Below are 20,690 nucleotides of genomic sequence, written 5' to 3'. Positions count from 1 at the left end.
AATTTATTTCCTCTACAACTCAATAAAAAAAAGATATACTTAATTATTATGATTATTACATATTATTAGGAGCATCCATGCAGTATGGTGTTTTGTTATTAATTGTCCATTGACTTGTTTAACAAGCCATACTGATTTCTTAACAGATGACACAACAGGTTCAAGTTTTCACCAAATTGAAAATGGGGAATGGCCAACACGAATAGAAAGAATGGATATGCCTTCAGAGATGCCCAAACCCAATGGGAAGACCCATCTCTAAGTGATCACAACTACAGCTCAGGTGATCATGTAAAGCCCATTACCTGTGAGGCAGGGACACAGTGCCCAGCATCACCTCTCTACAAAACCCTGCTGAGCAATGAAGCACTCTTGAAGCACTCTGACCAACTTGCCCTCCAAATACACCTCTGCTGTCTTCAATCAAGATCTCAGCGATCACTGCCTCATGGCCTGTATCCGCTACGGGTCCGCGGTCAAACGACCACCCCTCATCACTGTCAAACGCTCCCTAAAACACTTCTGCGAGCAGGCCTTTCTAATTGACCTGGCCCGGGTTTCCTGGAAGGATATTGACCTCATCCCGTCAGTTGAGGATGCCTGGTCATTCTTTAAAAGTAACTTCCTCACCATCTTAGATAAGCATGCCCCGTTCAAAAAACGCAGAACTAAGAACAGATATAGCCCTTGGTTCACTCCGGACCTGACTGCCCTCGACCAGCACAAAAACATCCTGTGGCGGACTGCAATAGCATCGAATAGTCCCCGCGATATGCAACTGTTCAGGGAAGTCAGGAACCAATACACGCAGTCAGTCAGGAAAGCAAAGGCTAGCTTTTTCAAGCAGAAATGCATCCTGTAGCTCTAACTCCAAAAAGTTCTGGGACACTGTAAAGTCCATGGAGAACAAGAGCACCTCCTCCCAGCTGCCCACTGCACTGAGGCTAGGTAACACGGTCACCACCGATAAATCCATGATAATCGAAAACTTCAACAAGCATTTCTCAATGGCTGGCCATGCCTTCCACCTGGCTACTCCAACCTCGGCCAACAGCCCCCCCCCCCCCCCCCCGCAGCTACTCGCCCAAGCGTCCCCAGCTTCTCCTTTACCCAAATCCAGATAGCAGATGTCCTGAAAGAGCTGCAAAACCTGGACCCATACAAATCAGCTGGGCTTGACAATCTAGGCCCTCTATTTCTGAAACTATCCGCCGCCATTGTCGCAACCCCTATTACCAGCCTGTTCAACCTGTCTTTCATATCGTCTGAGATCCCCAAGGATTGGAAAGCTGCCGCGGTCATCCCCCTCTTCAAAGGGGGAGACACCCTGGACCCAAACTGTTACAGACCTATATCCATCCTGCCCTGCCTATCTAAGGTCTTCGAAAGCCAAGTTAATAAACAGATCACTGACCATCTCGAATCCAACCGTACCTTCTCCGCTGTGCAATCCGGTTTCCGAGCCGGTCACGGGTGCACCTCAGCCCCGCTCAAGGTACTAAATGATATCATAACCGCCATCGATAAAAGACAGTACTGTGCAGCCGTCTTCATCGACCTGGCCAAGGCTTTCGACTCTGTCAATCACCATATTCTTATCGGCAGACTCAGTAGCCTCGGTTTTTCTGATGACTGCCTTGCCTGGTTCACCAACTACTTTGCAGACAGAGTTCAGTGTGTCAAATCGGAGGGCATGTTGTCCGGTCCTCTGGCAGTCTCTATGGGGGTACCACAGGGTTCAATTCTCGGGCCGACTCTTTTCTCTGTATATGTCAATGATGTTGCTTTTGCTGCGGGCGATTCCCTGATCCACCTCTACGTAGACGACACCATTCTGTATACCTCTGGCCCTTCCTTGGACACTGTGCTATCCAACCTCCAAACGAGCTTCAATGCCATACAACACTCTTTCCGTGGCCTCCAACTGCTCTTAAACGCTAGTAAAACCAAATGCATGCTTTTCAACCGTTCGCTGCCTGCACCCGCCCGCCCGACTAGCATCACCACCCTGGACGGTTCCGACCTAGAATATGTGGACATCTATAAATACTTAGGTGTCTGGCTAGACTGTAAACTCTCCTTCCAGACTCATATTAAACATCTCCAATCCAAAATCAAATCAAGAATCGGCTTTCTATTTCGCAACAAAGTCTCCTTCACTCACGCCGCCAAACTCACCCTAGTAAAACTGACTATCCTACCGATCCTCGACTTCGGCGATGTCATCTACAAAATAGCTTCCAATACTCTACTCAGCAAACTAGATGCAGTTTATCATAGTGCCATCCGTTTTGTTACTTAAACACCTTATACCACCCACCACTGCGACCTGTATGCTCTAGTCGGCTGGCCCTCGCTACATATTCGTCGCCAGACCCACTGGCTCCAGGTCATCTATAAGTCCATGCTAGGTAAAGCTCCGCCTTATCTCAGTTCACTGGTCACGATAACAACACCCACCCGTAGCACACGCTCCAGCAGGTATATCTCACTGATCATCCCAAAAGCCAACACCTCATTTGGCCGCCTTTCCTTCCAGTTCTCTGCTGCCTGTGACTGGAACGAATTGCAAAAATCGCTGAAGTTGGAGACTTTTATTTCCCTCACCAACTTTAAACATCTGCTATCTGAGCAGCTAACCGATCGCTGCAGCTGTACATAGTCCATCTGTAAACAGCCCACCCAATTTACCTACCTCATCCCCTTACTGTTTTTATTTATTTACTTTTCTGCTCTTTTGCACACCAGTATCTCTACTTGCTCATGATCATCTGAAGATTTATCACTCCAGTGTTAATCTGCTAAATTGTAATTATTCGCTCCTATGGCCTATTTATTGCCTACCTCATGCCTTTTGCACACAATGTATATAGACTCATTTTGTTTTTTTTCCTACTGTGTTATTGACTTGTTTATTGTTTACTCCATGTGTAACTCTGTGTTGTTGTCTGTTCACACTGCTATGCTTTATCTTGGTCAGGTCGCAGTTGTAAATGAGAACTTGTTCTCAACTAGCCTACCTGGTTAAATAAAGGTGAAAAAAAAAACTCTGTTGACTGCATACAGGCTTGTCTCTTGCTGCCCTTTCTACCCTCCTGGTGGAACATCTTCTACCCTTCTACAAAGGCAGCTTTCAATTAGACCTGACAGACCAACTTCTGATGAAGCTGAAGCTCAATTTGCTGCAGCAGTACCTAGCAGAAAAGTTTGGTGTTTCCCAGAGTATTGTCAGTTGAGTGATTAGTTATTGGATTGACATGATGGAAGAGAGTCTGAGGGAGTACATTCCATGGTTGCTAAGGGAGACCATCCGTGCTACAATGCCACAATGTTTTAAGGACCACTACCAAGGAACAACCTCGATTATCGACTGCTCAGAAATTGCTTTACAGAATGCAAGAATCTGGATTCAAGGGGGGAGTCATTCAACCATTACTACACCCAGAACACTATCAAGTACCTGGTGGTCATTGCACCTTGTGGTCTGGTGATGTTAATTTCTTCAGCATATGGAGGTAGATGTAGCAACAAATATATAACGTTGGATTCTAGGTTCCTGGAGAACCTCTGTCCAGATGATGAGGTCATGGCTGACCGAGGCTTCACAATCCGTGATCTGGTATATGAGAGGAAGGTCAAATGAACAATTCCAGCCTTCACAAAAAGAGGCGCACAGCTGTCAGTGGAGGACACCACATGTACAAGATTGATAGCCAACATGAGGGTTCATGTGGAACACGTAATTCAAAGGCTCAAACGGTTTAGAATCATCTCAGACAGTGCCAATTAACCTCTCATCTAAAATGGACATAATACTTTGAATCTGTGCTGCCCTGTGTAACCTGTGTGGTGATATCATTCATGAAGATGCTGAATCAACTGACCAGTCAAATGCAATTCACAGGGTCGATTTCCCAATATGAATTAAAGTTGTCTAAAGTTACTTAAATACATTTCAATTCATTATATAACAACTCAACTGAATTATTTGTTTTACATACTCATTAATATTAATAAAAAAACAGCCATAAAAATAATTTCCACAGTACTGTGACTGTTGATGCATTAAGTCGGGCTTTTTAATTGAATATTGTATAACTGTGGACCAGCTAGCTAACTAGATTGCTAATTTGCCGGTACGGTATGTACGATAGTTGGTTAGCTAGTTTCTTGCACATTCTGGCAAAGACCACTGCACTAATAGGAAACTCTTAGGCAACATTTATAAACATTTTCTCTTTTTGTATGCTGAATAAGGCTTAAGTTGAGGAAACTGAACTTGAGCCTGCTTGAAACATGGGTTTTGTTTTGGTTGACCAAGAGTCGGGAAATCGCAGGTTGGTTGTTTGTATGCACTTTATGTTTGTGCTTAACAAATTATTCTACCTATAGTAATTTCAGTATAATTAATAACGCAGCATTTGTGACGTTTTTAGATCAGTTGATTGAGCCTTGCTAATGGGAGTAGCTAATTGGCTGAAATGAACCTACACAAAGGACTGGAGTTGAGGAACACTTGTGAATAACTCGACAGTGAGCCTCTGCTGATGTTTCAAGACATTCATTATGCCTTTGTTTTATAGACTAAGAAGAGACGGAACTGCGGTCGTGCCAAGAAGGGCTGTGGGCATGTGCAGCCCATCCGCTGCACAAGGACAAGGCCATAAAAAAAGTTTGTCATCAGGAACATTGTTGAGGCTGCTGCCGTCAAGGATATCTCAGAGGCTAGCGTGTTTGAATGTGAGTAGATTGTTGAATGGTCTGAGGGTAACTAGTCATGTGATGCTAGCATTGAATGGCACTGGAGCATGTATTTTGCTTGATTAGATCCACCAGATCCTTGGTTTATTACACTTCATACTCAAACATCCTTTCTTCTGGCAAGCCTGTTTTGCCCAAGCTCTATGTGAAACTGCACTACTGCGTGAACTTGAGTGATCATGAGTGTTGAACTCATTCCATGGAGGGCTGAGTATGTGCTAGTTTTCTTTATTTCCTTTCAATTTGTCCAATTAAGACCTAGACAACCAGGTGAGGGGAGTTCCTAAATAATCAGTGACCGTAATGGGTCAATCAAGTACAAAGGAGGAGTGAAAACCCACAAATACTGCCCTCCATGGAATGAGTTTGACACCTGTGGCCTGCACAAATCCTCATGTCTGGGATATCTGCTTGGATTGAGAGAATCCTCAGTCAAATACAGAAACTGACATTTCCATTCTTGCTTTTCCTCTAACGTTGGCTGTTATTGCATGATGTGATTGTGGAATACTGTTCTGATGGAATGTGTTCTCTTTCTACAGGGTGGCCCACCCAGAGTTCCTCCACAGCCCATGTAAAACAGATTGATTTGAATATAATTTTCACTTGCAAAACATTTATATACATCTTTATAAATATGAATGTCTTATCATTGTAGAAAATATCAGCCAGTCAAGTGTATTTATTTGGAATACTCTCCTTCAATACAGTACAAAATTTACAGTAGTTTAATCTTGATACACAAATACTTAATTACATTATGGTACATGAAAAAAAGGCTCTGCAGTTAAAGCGAATCCACACCATTCACAGGGGCAGGAGTAAAGGTAACAGAGCAGATAGTCAAGTCAAAGGGAACACAAACACAGTGCAATCAAGAAACCTTGAAAAGGAAAGGAACGTTGAAACGAGGGCAAAAACAAGCACACATCAGTAACAAAATATTTTTCTCTGAAGCTGGGGTGCCTTAAGGGGAAATACAAAATAAGCTTTACTCATTTGTCCTTTAGATTTTTGTGAAAACTTTTAAGGTTTAGCAGACCACATTGTTACCACATGCACCAGGTTTTAAAAGCATAATGGCAATCCAGTGTAGTACACCAAAGAATAAAATCCAGGATCACCTCCTTTACTTTTTTTCAAGGATTTGCTTAACTTCTGGTCAAAATGGATTTCATGTAAGAGAAACTGCACTGGTCACTGCCAGGGCAAGTATGAGACATCCTGTCCTATTATCCTTGTCTGGTTAGGTTAAAATTGGTCAGAATTGGCATTTTAACACTTACCAAAGCCCAGACATCTCTGCTAGTATTTCAGTTGACAAGCTCTTTAATATAGCTCTGTTAGAACAAGCCATCTATCTACTCTGGGACAGACAGAATGAATTCTTATAAAGACCCGTAATATCATGCCATCTCAAACCTCGATCTTTGGCAGTTAATGTCCATTATTGTGTACATGCCATTTGGTTTACAGAACAAACTGTTTTTGCATCATAACACATGAGTAAAGTCACAGGCACATTTGTAAATGGAAGCTATTGTGAGATGAGTCAGAAGCTAGAGTTTTGTGCTGTGCCATCAGCCTGATTTGTGGAATGACAAGGTCATGTCTATGTAGCTAAGTGTCGGATTGGTGACTGATGTGAAACAGCTATAATTAACACTCGTTAAAGTTCCCCCCCCCCCTAATATCTGTTACATACATTTGTTATCTGTTACATACATTTGTTACTTCTTATTGAGATTGACCCTGGACCAAGTGTTCTGTCCTCAATGTTGAGCCAACATCCTCAAACAGTGAACCTCAGGGAGTAAGGCACAATAGACCGATTTTTAAAGAGAAACAACAGATCTGGAGAGATCCTGCCCTTCGAATTAGTGTGAAACGATGCACAACTTCCACATCAGTTCAATAATTAAACAATTTTTTATTTACATTCTAAATATCTACTTTGAAGAGTAATTACATATCCGTTCAAGGCAAACAGCAGTCCAGATTAACATTAATGCAACTATGCCCTGTAATTCAGCACAATGTAAGTGCTATGAAATAGTTTAAGATCTTTTCTTGTACTCCACTTCAAAGCCACATTCCTTTTTTTTTTTGTAAAATGTATTAAAATATCAAATAGTGAAGATACAGAGCTGTCGCTGTCAAAACATAAAATTAACCACCAAAAAAAATAAACATTCACCAAACCTTAATCCCCCCAGAGGCAATTGAGGTAAAGTTTAATTTATTTTAAAAAGAAATCCCACGGCAGATTTTCCAGTCTGTCATACTTCATCTGTGTCATAAGTAGGGACAGTAGTTTTGCTTGACCATAGAAAACTCTGGGGCCCTAATTAAGAGCTATAAACCCCACAGGCTTCCAAGTTCATTCACTGTGAAGACCAAGAGATTAGGTAAACGAGTAAGGCAACTGCCAAAACCAATCAGGACCTAACTGACCCCTTACCTTCAGTCTCCTAATCTCTCAATGTAAGTGCTTTTTTTAAATTCACAAGTGCGTATTCATCAAGTTACTTTGAGCAAAGCATTGTTGTGGAAAATAAAATACAAACTATACATCTTGGTAGTCAAAGTTGACCAAAGGGATCTAAATGAGTCATGATTCCAAGGAAAATGTTTTCCAACATTAATGCTCTATAAAAACAAGTCCAATGAGAAAAAAGGAAAATCATTGAACAAGAATAAGCATTTCAATGTCACTTCCGAAGAACTACGTTCTCAATCTCAACCACAGAGGATAACCACACACTACTAATTTATGCCTTAGCAGCAGGTAACAATCTTGTGGACATGTACTTATCAACTGAATATCTTTTACATGCCCGAGTGCTTTTTTTAAACATGTTTATTTCCTTTTTGGACGATGTAATACAATTTACATCAACATGATTAGGCTACTTAAGAAATGAGTGACTATGCCAATCAAAGTGACTAGTGAAGGGCAATCTAGAATTCAGCATGGGCAGGCTACTTAGCAGGGGCAGACAGGATATTTGATGTTATATTGTCAAAATAACTACATCTTCTCATCCATAAAGATATATGTTGGCAAAACATGGCTGTTAATACATGTCCCCCAGGTCAACGTCATGAAAGGCACAGCACAATGAATATACAATTGTTTTAGGTCTCACTTGTAAATAAAAATCATATTTAGGTTTGTTTTGTAGTACACAAAGCAGTGGGATATCAAGGACCTAAAATTGCCAAAAATCTTTTCCCTGCCCTTTGTTGACATCAACTCCAAAATAGTGGCAGTGGCTCTCTTCTTTTGTGGAATGAGTTTAAAACGTTTTATTTCTTTCAACATGCTGCACAGAGGAAGGTGCAGGCCATAAGTGTAATCTTCTATAAAATTGTTCAATATAAATGATCTCAGCAGGTATCTCAGTGCAACAAAAACAATTAAAGGAAACAAACATACTGCACCCCATTCCACGACATGCACACTGCTAAAAGCCTAAAACTCTCATTTAACTTAACTTCCAAAATAACAAACATATACACAAACTGAAATTGGAAAGTGCACTCCTCATTGAGGCCAACCCCTCAAATCTCTTCTGAACATTTATCTTGGGATCCTGGGTCTGGTCTGCACCGCAACTTATTAAAATAAATGACCAACAGTAATATATACCATCTACACACAATCTGCCACACCCCCACACTGTCTGCCACACCCCCAGGTACTAGGTGTGTTACGGAATGGAATAGATCCGTTAAGTGCTTTTCAAATAGAGCTTTGACAAATTCCAAGGAAGCCTGACTGTTCTTATCTTGGTTAAAATATTGATTCAAGTGCAGTAGACGAAACAACTCAATGTCACATATAAATCACATTGTTTAGATGGTAGCATCGCTGTTTTGCGCACCCAGTTTTTACCAGGATAAGAGAGGAAAGGTAGACCACAGCAGAGAAAGGCACTTTGAGGATTTTAAAAAAGTGCATTCACTCCCTTTACTTCAGAATAAAATCTATTTTAAAGTGCATTTTCTCATTAAGAATTCATGCATTTTGAAAAGTGCAGTCAGAGTGGTGAGGATTCTCTTTCCTTTTTTAAAAGTGATGCAATTGACCTAATGTGCCTATTTGAAGTCGAGGTTTATGTGATAACAGTATCAACGCCTTTGCACAAATAATTTACTAAAAGCAGTTTCGTACTACCCCCTATTGTGATGCAGACCAAACCCAAGTAGGCCCTTCTCTCAGAGTAAAAAACAAACAAAACCTAAGTACAGAGGCCCACCCAGCCATCCCTCACCCTAGCAGGTGCTCCCCGCGGACAATGTGCGAGGAGAACTCGTAGCGGTCCTGGCTGCGATGGCCACAGATGTTGCACTCAAAGGGCTGGCGGAAGCCGTGGCAGCCCATGTGGATGGTGAACATGACGTGGTCCAGGAAGAGCACGCGGCAGTGCTCGCAGCGGAAGGAGCGCAACACGTGCCCCTCTCCGTCCACCACCCGAAACACCTCCCTGGAGGTGGGGGAGCCTGGGGCCGGGGGGATGGCAGAGTTGCCATCCTCTTCCCTCTCCCTGGCGTGGCTTGGGCTGTGTCTGTCCCTACCCCTGTGGTGCAGTAGGGGGGGTGGGTGGTGGTTGGAGTGGAGGTGGTGATTGTTGTTGTGGAGAGGCAGGGCAGGCACCACATTGCTTAACACTTCGTCCGGCATGCTCTCAGTGTCTGTGGAGTCCTGGCAAACGTTGCTAGGCGAAGGGGCGTGGCTGCGGCCAAGAGGTAGGTCCTCGTGACCCTCTGCAGCCTCCCTGCCCCCCACTCCTGTGGACCCTAGGCCAGCCCCGGCCCCCATGCAGTCCAGCCTCGGCGGCGCTATGGGGGTGTGAGCCGAGCTGATGACTGGCCGGAGCTCTGACAGGCAGGAGGGGTGAGGGGGTGGCAGCCATATGGGTCGGAGGCCTTCAGATCCACCAGCTCCTGGCACCCCCAGGTAGCCTCCTCCCAGGACGGTGTAGTGTGGCTGGTCCAGACCGTGGTGTGTCTCCCCGTCCTTGTCAAAGGTGGCGCTGAGCTCGTAAGGCGTGTCAGCTAGACTGTGGCGCATGTGCTTCTGTCCTGCAGGGCAGATAGAAGGCAGGGAATCACACTGTACCACAACTCAGAGAAACTAGTGAAGGTAGGTATTATTTTTTTTTTTAAACAGACACCTGATCTCATCAATGATGTTGTACCCTTTGTGTTACCTGTGTGTGTGTGAGTGGTGCCTTTGCTCACCCCACCCCTTTACACATTCCAATTAAGTGCTGACCTACAAATTTCTGTGGTGTGGATCTCTTGCGTTTGGTGATGCTGTTGGCCAGCCGATCGATGAACGTAATCTTGTCTGAGGAAGGTTGCAGCAGGGTGTCAGGCATGAACTCCAGGTCCCTCAGCTCCTCTACTATAGAAGACATGATCACACCGTAGATAAAAGCAGTAACATGCAGTGTTTGTGTATGTATGAATGTGATTTAAATGTCAAAGTTATCAAGGCTCTATAGGTTGCTCTGTGTGCGTGTGTGAGAGTTTGTTCGCCTCTACCTTGAGTGTGAGCACTGGCTGGCTTCTGTGTCTCCAGGCTCTGCAGGTAGCTGTGGCAGCATTCGCGGTGCTCTTCCAGGGTGCTCTGCTGCTTGTAGCTGCGTCCACAGTAACTACACTTATAGGGCTTTCCCACTGTGGGAGACGACACTGGGGACAAAGTCAACATACCGTAAATACAGTACATACAGAATGTGTGTGTGTGTACTTTGCTCAAGAACTGACAGGCTCAACTCAGACCCTCTTTTCTTCACCCAAGTGTGTGCGATAATGTGTGTACAGTATGTGTATCCCTCTCACCCGAGTGAGTGCGGACGTGGCCGGTGAGAGCGTCCCGTCTGCGGCATGCATAGCTGCAGAAGGGACATTTAAAGGGCTTCTCCCCTGAGTGCAGCTTAATGTGACGCAGCAGGTTCCCCTTCTGGGTAAAGGAGGCCCCACACTGATTGCACTGGAATGGCCGCTCACCTGGAGGAGGCACATACCAGTTTACACACCCCGACCCCGTACAAACCAAATTTCAAACCAGTTTGAGTAATTTGATATCAGTTTCACTCCCAGTCACGTGCCCAAATCACAATTTCAACCTGGTTTCGGGGCAGATCTGCTCCGTAAACTAATCTTATAAAGGACTAATCACTCAATTAATTGGTCAGTCACCTGTGTGGCTGCGTTTGTGCACCATGAGGACATTGGGCCCAATGCAGATCATCCCACAGACGTCACACTTGAGTTTCCCATTGGGCAGCCGGATGGCACCTCCTGGTGACATGGGCTCCGGACTGGCCAGCTCCCTGTAGCCACCTCCTGCCTCTCCTCCCTGCTCAGAATCCCCCTCCTCCACCTTGTCCCCTTTCTCATCCTCTGGCCCTGTGCCACGGCCCACCTCCTCATCACTGTACAGTTCCACTTTGATGGAGTTAGCTGGAGAGAGACAGTGAATAGACCAGGAGAGGGACATATGATGAGAGCAGAGACACGGCTGTGCTTGCTAAAGTTGAATAAAAACATCTGAGCCACAAAACCAACTACCATACTCTCCCTTGGGAATAATAAAGTTCACTACTTCTACAACAAAGGAATTGACTAATTGGAACTGACCACTAAGAGAACGGCTGGGGGAAGTGTGCTGGCTGTTGGGGGTGCTCACTGTGCGGCCTCCCATGGCCCCTGAAAACTCCCTCGAAGAGTCTCCGCTGCCTGCAGTCCACACACACACACAGACAGACAGACACACACACCACACAGGCCTACTGACAGTCCATTCAGTCATCTCAATAATGTCACAACCATAAGGTCAGTAAGTCAGCTAATACAAAGGACTGTCCATGCCCTGCCCTCCATACCTGACATGTAGGGATGGCCATTGCAGTCGTCATCCATTCTAACACCAGCTAACTGAAGGGAAAAAACAAACAGGTAGAGAAGAGCCTCTAAATTATCACAGTTGTTCTTCTGTACACACATTCACAGTTCCAGGAAATGCATAGTAGATGAAAATTCCTGAAGTGCAACTGGCCCTCATTGAGCCAAGCCCAGCAATTTCAGGGGACATGAAATGAAGCTAGATACAATGGCCTTTTGTTGAACACTTAGCTATCAATTTCTTCAAGACTGTGGACTAGGCCTATACTGTCTGTAATTTAGTTGATAGAGCTAGATTGCAATACAAGCAAATATGCTACCAGCCAAGTACATAACAATTAAAGACTAACTGGGAAAAACCAAGATACATTTGGCTAAGTTTATGTACAGAAGAAAGTCACTAACACTCAGTCAATGTGTATCGAAATATCTAGTTATCTACTTTACTTGTTTACAGTGTGACAGCCTAAAAAGCTAGCTACTTTTATAGATACATTGGTTATGCAGGTTATTATAACCACCAAACAGACTATATTCGTGCTTGGTAATGTTACTGTACATAGTTAGCTAACGTTACCTAGCTAGTTGTTCACTTTGGTGGGGGTTGTAACCTGCACTACGTTAGCAAAAATGATATTTGGTTAGCACTGATGAAAGGGTTAGCTAGCTAGTTATGATATTTGACGTTAGTCAGATGGCTCATTTAGTTGGCTAGTTTGTTAGCACATACTAGCTAACTGAGCTCAGCGACCACTAGCTAGCTGTCTGGCCAGCCTGCCAACTGATAAAGTTGTTAACGAACGTTACTACGGTAACTAGCCAATTGCTTTTAGATACCTAACGTTGGCTAGCTAGTTACCGGAGTCAGAAAGACCGAGTGACAGTTCGATATAACAAAAACAAAATAGTAAAGAACATAAAATATGACTCTTAATGATGCCTAGCTAAATCATATCGATTGCAAACATTGTAGATACAAGTGTTTACTCTCAATTCCACGTTTTAGCATGTCTGGCTGGCTAGTTATATTAATAATGTTTCTTAAGCGGTTGCTATGGTACCCACCGCCCAGAAACATTCACTATTGCTACAGCTTATCAGTTGGCTAGCCTATCTGGCTGATGGCATCGTCAGCTACACACTTAATTAAAACCATTTAAACAAACCGTCTGTAGAAACAGCATCTACACAAATCTTTTTTTGAAAATCTTCCGTACCTGTCACGATAGGCCTCGATTCTGTGATTTTATTTTTCTGGTTCTCCGCTTGTTTTCTCTTGCGGCGACAGCATCTCCCGGCAGCATTTACCTCAAATTCTAAACAATTTCCGGGATACAGACCGGTTTAATCCAACTCCCTTGGATTCTCATCAACAGAATGTCGTGTATCGAGTTTGTGGCTCCGCTAAGGACTGCCATCTTCCCCCACTGACCCACGTGTTGCACATTAAATGTCACATAGGACCTAGTACCTACATAGTCCAGTTTTTTCATTCAGAGGAAAAGATGATAGTTTTTTATTCCCTGTAGGCTGTCTTTCTTTCATGCAATGATTTGTTGCACACTCTTGGCAATTCCCTTTTCACCAGTGTTGTATTTTTACTAAACTAGGCTGCCCTTGTATTCATCAAAGATAGTTTCATTTAGGCTGCAGCCCACTAGAAGTATAATTTTTGTTCCCTAAAGATTTTGATGAGTGGATGATTTATGAAAATCAAGTGGTTGGGAAGAAGTGTAGTAAAATCGTTTGAAGGATAAAATATCAATCATAAGACTGCGAAAGAGTCGGGTACAGTCACTGATAATGTCTAATAATGCAGATTGACTTCAGACATTTATACTGACCTGGGTGAAAAACAAGCTCAATCACATATTTGTATTCCTAAAACTAGAACTTTGGCAGTGGTAGTAATGTTAAAGACAGTATACGAAACAGTTTAGATCGGCTGTTTACTTATCTGCCACAGGGTGACACTACTGCTGTACAGTGTGTGTGTGTGTGTGTGTGTGTGTGTGTGTGTGTGTGTGTTTCTGTGTCCAAAAGAGAAAATGTGATTGCATGGTACATCCAAATAAGGCCATGTAGAGCCTGAGAACTATCAGAATAGGTTTCCGTTGATTTAACTGCATGATATCAGTTGAAATGTGGCATTCTGGTGTCTCTTGATGCGTCTTGATTCTTTACTCTTGATTGTGTTATTTACTGTACGTTTGTTTATTCCATGTGTAACTCTGTGTTGTTTGTGTCACACTGCTTTGCTTTATCTTGGCCACGTCGCAGTTGTAAATGAGAACTTGTTCTCAACTGGCCTACCTGGTTAAATAAAGGTGAAACACATTTTATAAAGTCTCTCACATACAGTGCATTCGGAAAGTGTTTTCCCACATTTTTTTACATTACAGCCGTATTCTAAATGGATTAAATAGTTTCCCCCCCTTCATCAATCTACACACAATACCCCATAATGACCAAGCAAAAAGAGGTTTTTAGAAATTTTTGCAAATGTATATCATTAGTATTCAGATCCTTTGCTCAGCACTTTGTTGAAGCACCTTTGGCAGCGATTACAGCCTCGAGTCTTCTTGGATATGACACTACAAGCTTGGCACATCTGTATTTGCCCCAAGCGGGCTGTCATGGGATTTTTACTGAGGAGTGGCTTCTGTCTGGCCACTCTACCATAAAGGCCTGATTGGTGGAGTGCTGCAGAGATGGTTGTCCTTCTGGAAGGTTCTCCCATCTCCACAGAGGAACTCTGGAGCTCTGTCAGAGTGACCATCGGGTTCTTGGTCATCTCCCTGACCAAGGCCCTTCTCCCCCGATTGCTCAGTTTGGCCGGGCTGCCAGCTCTAGGGAGAGTCCTAACTACTTCCATTTAAGAATGATGGAGGAAACTTTGTTCTTGGGGAACTTCAATGCTGCAGACATTTTTTGGTACCCTTCCCCAGATCTGTGCCTCGACACAATTCTGTCTTGGAGCTCTAAGGACAATTCCTTCAACCTCATGGCTTGGTTTTTTCTCTGACATGCACTGTCAACATTGGGACATAATATCTAGACAGGTGTGTGCCTTTCCAAATCATGTCCAACCAATTGAATTTACCACAGGTGGACTCCAATCTGTCACACCCCGATCTGTTTCACCTGTGTTTGTGCTTGTCACCACCCCCCTCCAGGTGTCGCCCATCTTCCCCATTATCCCGAGTGTATTTATACCTGTGTTCTCGGTTTGTCTGTTGCCAGTTCGTTTTGTCTGTCAAGCCTAAAAGCGGTTTTCCCCTTGCTCCTGTCTTTTTCTATAGTTCCTGTTTACTAGTTTTCCCGGTTTTGACCATTCTGCCTGCCCTGACCCTGAGACTGCCTGCCATTCTGTACCTTTTGACTGTACCTTTTGGATTATTGACCTCTGCTTGCCCTTGACCTGTCGTTTTTCCTGTCCCTGTTCTAGTAATAAACTTTTGTTACTTCGACACTGTCTGCATCTGAGTCTTCCCTAAAACGTGATCCAATCAAGTTGTAGAAACATTTCAAGGATGATCAATGGAAACAGGATGCACCTGAGCTCAATTTCGCCTCATAGCAAAGGGTCTGAATACTTATGTAAATAAGCTATTTCTATATATTTTTTTGTTATTTGCAACAACAAAAAAATATATATAGTTTTTGTTTTGTCATTATGGGGTATTGTGTGTAGATTGATGAAACATTAAAAAAAATATATTTTAGAATAAGAACGTAACAAAATGTGGAAGAAGGGAATACTTTCCGAATGCACTGTATAGACACCCACAATCAAATAGATTAGATTCAATTCTTAGGCTTTCCCACTGTGGGAGACGACACTGGGGACAAAGTCAACATACCGTAAATACAGTACATACAGAATGTGTGTGTGTGTACTTTGCTCAAGAACTGACAGGCTCAACTCAGACCCTCTTTTCTTCACCCAAGTGTGTGCGATAATGTGTGTACAGTATGTGTATCCCTCTCACCCGAGTGAGTGCGGACGTGGCCGGTGAGAGCGTCCCGTCTGCGGCATGCATAGCTGCAGAAGGGACATTTAAAGGGCTTCTCCCCTGAGTGCAGTTTAATGTGACGCAGCAGGTTCCCCTTCTGGGTAAAGGAGGCCCCACACTGATTGCACTGGAATGGCCGCTCACCTGGAGGAGGCACATACCAGTTTACACACCCCGACCCCGTACAAACCAAATTTCAAACCAGTTTGAGTAATTTGAAATCAGTTTCACTCCCAGTCACGTGCCCAAATCACAATTTCAACCTGGTTTCGGGGCAGATCTGCTCCGTAAACTAATCTTATAAAGGACTAATCACTCAATTAATTGGTCAGTCACCTGTGTGGCTGCGTTTGTGCACCATGAGGACATTGGGCCCAATGCAGATCATCCCACAGACGTCACACTTGAGTTTCCCATTGGGCAGCCGGATGGCACCTCCTGGTGACATGGGCTCCGGACTGGCCAGCTCCCTGTAGCCACCTCCTGCCTCTCCTCCCTGCTCAGAATCCCCCTCCTCCACCTTGTCCCCTTTCTCATCCTCTGGCCCTGTGCCACGGCCCACCTCCTCATCACTGTACAGTTCCACTTTGATGGAGTTAGCTGGAGAGAGACAGTGAATAGACCAGGAGAGGGACATATGATAAGAGCAGAGACACGGCTGTGCTTGCTAAAGTTGAATAAAAACATCTGAGCCACAAAACCAACTACCATACTCTCCCTTTGGAATAATAAAGTTCACTACTTCTACAACAAAGGAATTGACTAATTGGAACTGACCACTAAGAGAACGGCTGGGGGAAGTGTGCTGGCTGTTGGGGGTGCTCACTGTGCGGCCTCCCATGGCCCCTGAAAACTCCCTCGAAGAGTCTCCGCTGCCTGCAGTCCACACACACACACAGACAGACAGACACACACACCACACAGGCCTACTGACAGTCCATTCAGTCATCTCAATAATGTCACAACCATAAGGTCAGTAAGTCAGCTAATACAAAGGACTGTCCATGCCCTGCCCTCCATACCTGACATGTAGGGATGGCCATTGCAGTCGTCATCCATTCTAACACCAGCTAACTGAAGGGAAAAAACAAACAGGTAGAGAAGAGCCTCTAAATTATCACAGTTGTTCTTCTGTACACACATTCACAGTTCCAGGAAATGCATAGTAGATGAAAATTCCTGAAGTGCAACTGGCCCTCATTGAGCCAAGCCCAGCAATTTCAGGGGACATGAAATGAAGCTAGATACAATGGCCTTTTGTTGAACACTTAGCTATCAATTTCTTCAAGACTGTGGACTAGGCCTATACTGTCTGTAATTTAGTTGATAGAGCTAGATTGCAATACAAGCAAATATGCTACCAGCCAAGTACATAACAATTAAAGACTAACTGGGAAAAACCAAGATACATTTGGCTAAGTTTATGTACAGAAGAAAGTCACTAACACTCAGTCAATGTGTATCGAAATATCTAGTTATCTACTTTACTTGTTTACAGTGTGACAGCCTAAAAAGCTAGCTACTTTTATAGATACATTGGTTATGCAGGTTATTATAACCACCAAACAGACTATATTCGTGCTTGGTAATGTTACTGTACATAGTTAGCTAACGTTACCTAGCTAGTTGTTCACTTTGGTGGGGGTTGTAACCTGCACTACGTTAGCAAAAATGATATTTGGTTAGCACTGATGAAAGGGTTAGCTAGCTAGTTATGATATTTGACGTTAGTCAGATGGCTCATTTAGTTGGCTAGTTTGTTAGCACATACTAGCTAACTGAGCTCAGCGACCACTAGCTAGCTGTCTGGCCAGCCTGCCAACTGATAAAGTTGTTAACGAACGTTACTACGGTAACTAGCCAATTGCTTTTAGATACCTAACGTTGGCTAGCTAGTTACCGGAGTCAGAAAGACCGAGTGACAGTTCGATATAACAAAAACAAAATAGTAAAGAACATAAAATATGACTCTTAATGATGCCTAGCTAAATCATATCGATTGCAAACATTGTAGATACAAGTGTTTACTCTCAATTCCACGTTTTAGCATGTCTGGCTGGCTAGTTATATTAATAATGTTTCTTAAGCGGTTGCTATGGTACCCACCGCCCAGAAACATTCACTATTGCTACAGCTTATCAGTTGGCTAGCCTATCTGGCTGATGGCATCGTCAGCTACACACTTAATTAAAAGCATTTAAACAAACCGTCTGTAGAAACAGCATCTACACAAATCTTTTTTTGAAAATCTTCCGTACCTGTCACGATAGGCCTCGATTCTGTGATTTTATTTTTCTGGTTCTCCGCTTGTTTTCTCTTGCGGCGACAGCATCTCCCGGCAGCATTTACCTCAAATTCTAAACAATTTCCGGGATACAGACCGGTTTAATCCAACTCCCTTGGATTCTCATCAACAGAATGTCGTGTATCGAGTTTGTGGCTCCGCTAAGGACTGCCATCTTCCCCCACTGACCCACGTGTTGCACATTAAATGTCACATAGGACCTAGTACCTACATAGTCCAGTTTTTTCATTCAGAGGAAAAGATGATAGTTTTTTATTCCCTGTAGGCTGTCTTTCTTTCATGCAATGATTTGTTGCACACTCTTGGCAATTCCCTTTTCACCAGTGTTGTATTTTTACTAAACTAGGCTGCCCTTGTATTCATCAAAGATAGTTTCATTTAGGCTGCAGCCCACTAGAAGTATAATTTTTGTTCCCTAAAGATTTTGATGAGTGGATGATTTATGAAAATCAAGTGGTTGGGAAGAAGTGTAGTAAAATCGTTTGAAGGATAAAATATCAATCATAAGACTGCGAAAGAGTCGGGTACAGTCACTGATAATGTCTAATAATGCAGATTGACTTCAGACATTTATACTGACCTGGGTGAAAAACAAGCTCAATCACATATTTGTATTCCTAAAACTAGAACTTTGGCAGTGGTAGTAATGTTAAAGACAGTATACGAAACAGTTTAGATCGGCTGTTTACTTATCTGCCACAGGGTGACACTACTGCTGTACAGTGTGTGTGTGTGTGTGTGTGTGTGTGTGTGTGTGTGTGTGTGTGTTTCTGTGTCCAAAAGAGAAAATGTGATTGCATGGTACATCCAAATAAGGCCATGTAGAGCCTGAGAACTATCAGAATAGGTTTCCGTTGATTTAACTGCATGATATCAGTTGAAATGTGGCATTCTGGTGTCTCTTGATGCGTCTTGATTCTTTACTCTTGATTGTGTTATTTACTGTACGTTTGTTTATTCCATGTGTAACTCTGTGTTGTTTGTGTCACACTGCTTTGCTTTATCTTGGCCACGTCGCAGTTGTAAATGAGAACTTGTTCTCAACTGGCCTACCTGGTTAAATAAAGGTGAAACACATTTTATAAAGTCTCTCACATACAGTGCATTCGGAAAGTGTTTTCCCACATTTTTTTACATTACAGCCGTATTCTAAATGGATTAAATAGTTTCCCCCCCTTCATCAATCTACACACAATACCCCATAATGACCAAGCAAAAAGAGGTTTTTAGAAATTTTTGCAAATGTATATCATTAGTATTCAGATCCTTTGCTCAGCACTTTGTTGAAGCACCTTTGGCAGCGATTACAGCCTCGAGTCTTCTTGGATATGACACTACAAGCTTGGCACATCTGTATTTGCCCCAAGCGGGCTGTCATGGGATTTTTACTGAGGAGTGGCTTCTGTCTGGCCACTCTACCATAAAGGCCTGATTGGTGGAGTGCTGCAGAGATGGTTGTCCTTCTGGAAGGTTCTCCCATCTCCACAGAGGAACTCTGGAGCTCTGTCAGAGTGACCATCGGGTTCTTGGTCATCTCCCTGACCAAGGCCCTTCTCCCCCGATTGCTCAGTTTGGCCGGGCTGCCAGCTCTAGGGAGAGTCCTAACTACTTCCATTTAAGAATGATGGAGGAAACTTTGTTCTTGGGGAACTTCAATGCTGCAGACATTTTTTGGTACCCTTCCCCAGATCTGTGCCTCGACACAATTCTGTCTTGGAGCTCTAAGGACAATTCCTTCAACCTCATGGCTTGGTTTTTTCTCTGACATGCACTGTCAACATTGGGACATAATATCTAGACAGGTGTGTGCCTTTCCAAATCATGTCCAACCAATTGAATTTACCACAGGTGGACTCCAATCTGTCACACCCCGATCTGTTTCACCTGTGTTTGTGCTTGTCACCACCCCCCTCCAGGTGTCGCCCATCTTCCCCATTATCCCGAGTGTATTTATACCTGTGTTCTCGGTTTGTCTGTTGCCAGTTCGTTTTGTCTGTCAAGCCTAAAAGCGGTTTTCCCCTTGCTCCTGTCTTTTTCTATAGTTCCTGTTTACTAGTTTTCCCGGTTTTGACCATTCTGCCTGCCCTGACCCTGAGACTGCCTGCCATTCTGTACCTTTTGACTGTACCTTTTGGATTATTGACCTCTGCTTGCCCTTGACCTGTCGTTTTTCCTGTCCCTGTTCTAGTAATAAACTTTTGTTACTTCGACACTGTCTGCATCTGAGTCTTCCCTAAAACGTGATCCAATCAAGTTGTAGAAACATTTCAAGGATGATCAATGGAAACAGGATGCACCTGAGCTCAATTTCGCCTCATAGCAAAGGGTCTGAATACTTATGTAAATAAGCTATTTCTATATATTTTTTTGTTATTTGCAACAACAAAAAAAAATATATAGTTTTTGTTTTGTCATTATGGGGTATTGTGTGTAGATTGATGAAACATTAAAAAAAAAATATTTTAGAATAAGAACGTAACAAAATGTGGAAGAAGGGAATACTTTCCGAATGCACTGTATAGACACCCACAATCAAATAGATTAGATTCAATTCTTAGGCTTTCCCACTGTGGGAGACGACACTGGGGACAAAGTCAACATACCGTAAATACAGTACATACAGAATGTGTGTGTGTGTACTTTGCTCAAGAACTGACAGGCTCAACTCAGACCCTCTTTTCTTCACCCAA

The 20,690-nt window shown here is 43.3% G+C and overlaps 1 protein-coding gene across 6 annotated transcripts; it reads right to left on the bottom strand.

The window, feature by feature from the left end:
• Positions 1-5,428: 5,428 nt before the first annotated feature.
• LOC139536591 (zinc finger protein Eos-like) lies at positions 5,429-16,201 on the bottom strand. Of its 6 annotated transcripts, none has more exons than XM_071337238.1 (8): positions 16,032-16,201; positions 11,661-11,712; positions 11,416-11,514; positions 10,975-11,238; positions 10,615-10,782; positions 10,315-10,464; positions 10,043-10,174; positions 5,429-9,849 (listed from the first exon to the last, which is right to left on the bottom strand). In XM_071337238.1, exons 1-8 carry the CDS (start codon positions 16,062-16,064, stop codon positions 9,035-9,037), a joined length of 1,713 nt encoding a protein of 570 aa, XP_071193339.1. In that variant the 5' UTR covers positions 16,065-16,201; the 3' UTR covers positions 5,429-9,034. The 6 variants fall into 6 exon arrangements, with proteins under 6 accessions (XP_071193339.1, XP_071193340.1, XP_071193343.1 ...); XM_071337239.1 differs by having other exon boundaries at positions 10,043-10,171; XM_071337242.1 differs by lacking the exon at positions 16,032-16,201 and adding an exon at positions 12,897-13,130 and having other exon boundaries at positions 11,416-11,564.
• Positions 16,202-20,690: the final 4,489 nt, after the last annotated feature.

This window comes from Salvelinus alpinus, chromosome 12 (assembly GCF_045679555.1).
Source record: "Salvelinus alpinus chromosome 12, SLU_Salpinus.1, whole genome shotgun sequence".
Classification (NCBI taxonomy): Eukaryota; Metazoa; Chordata; class Actinopteri; order Salmoniformes; family Salmonidae; genus Salvelinus; species Salvelinus alpinus.
Note: the sequence above shows the minus strand (reverse complement) of the source record. Positions and strands in the feature narration are given on the sequence as shown.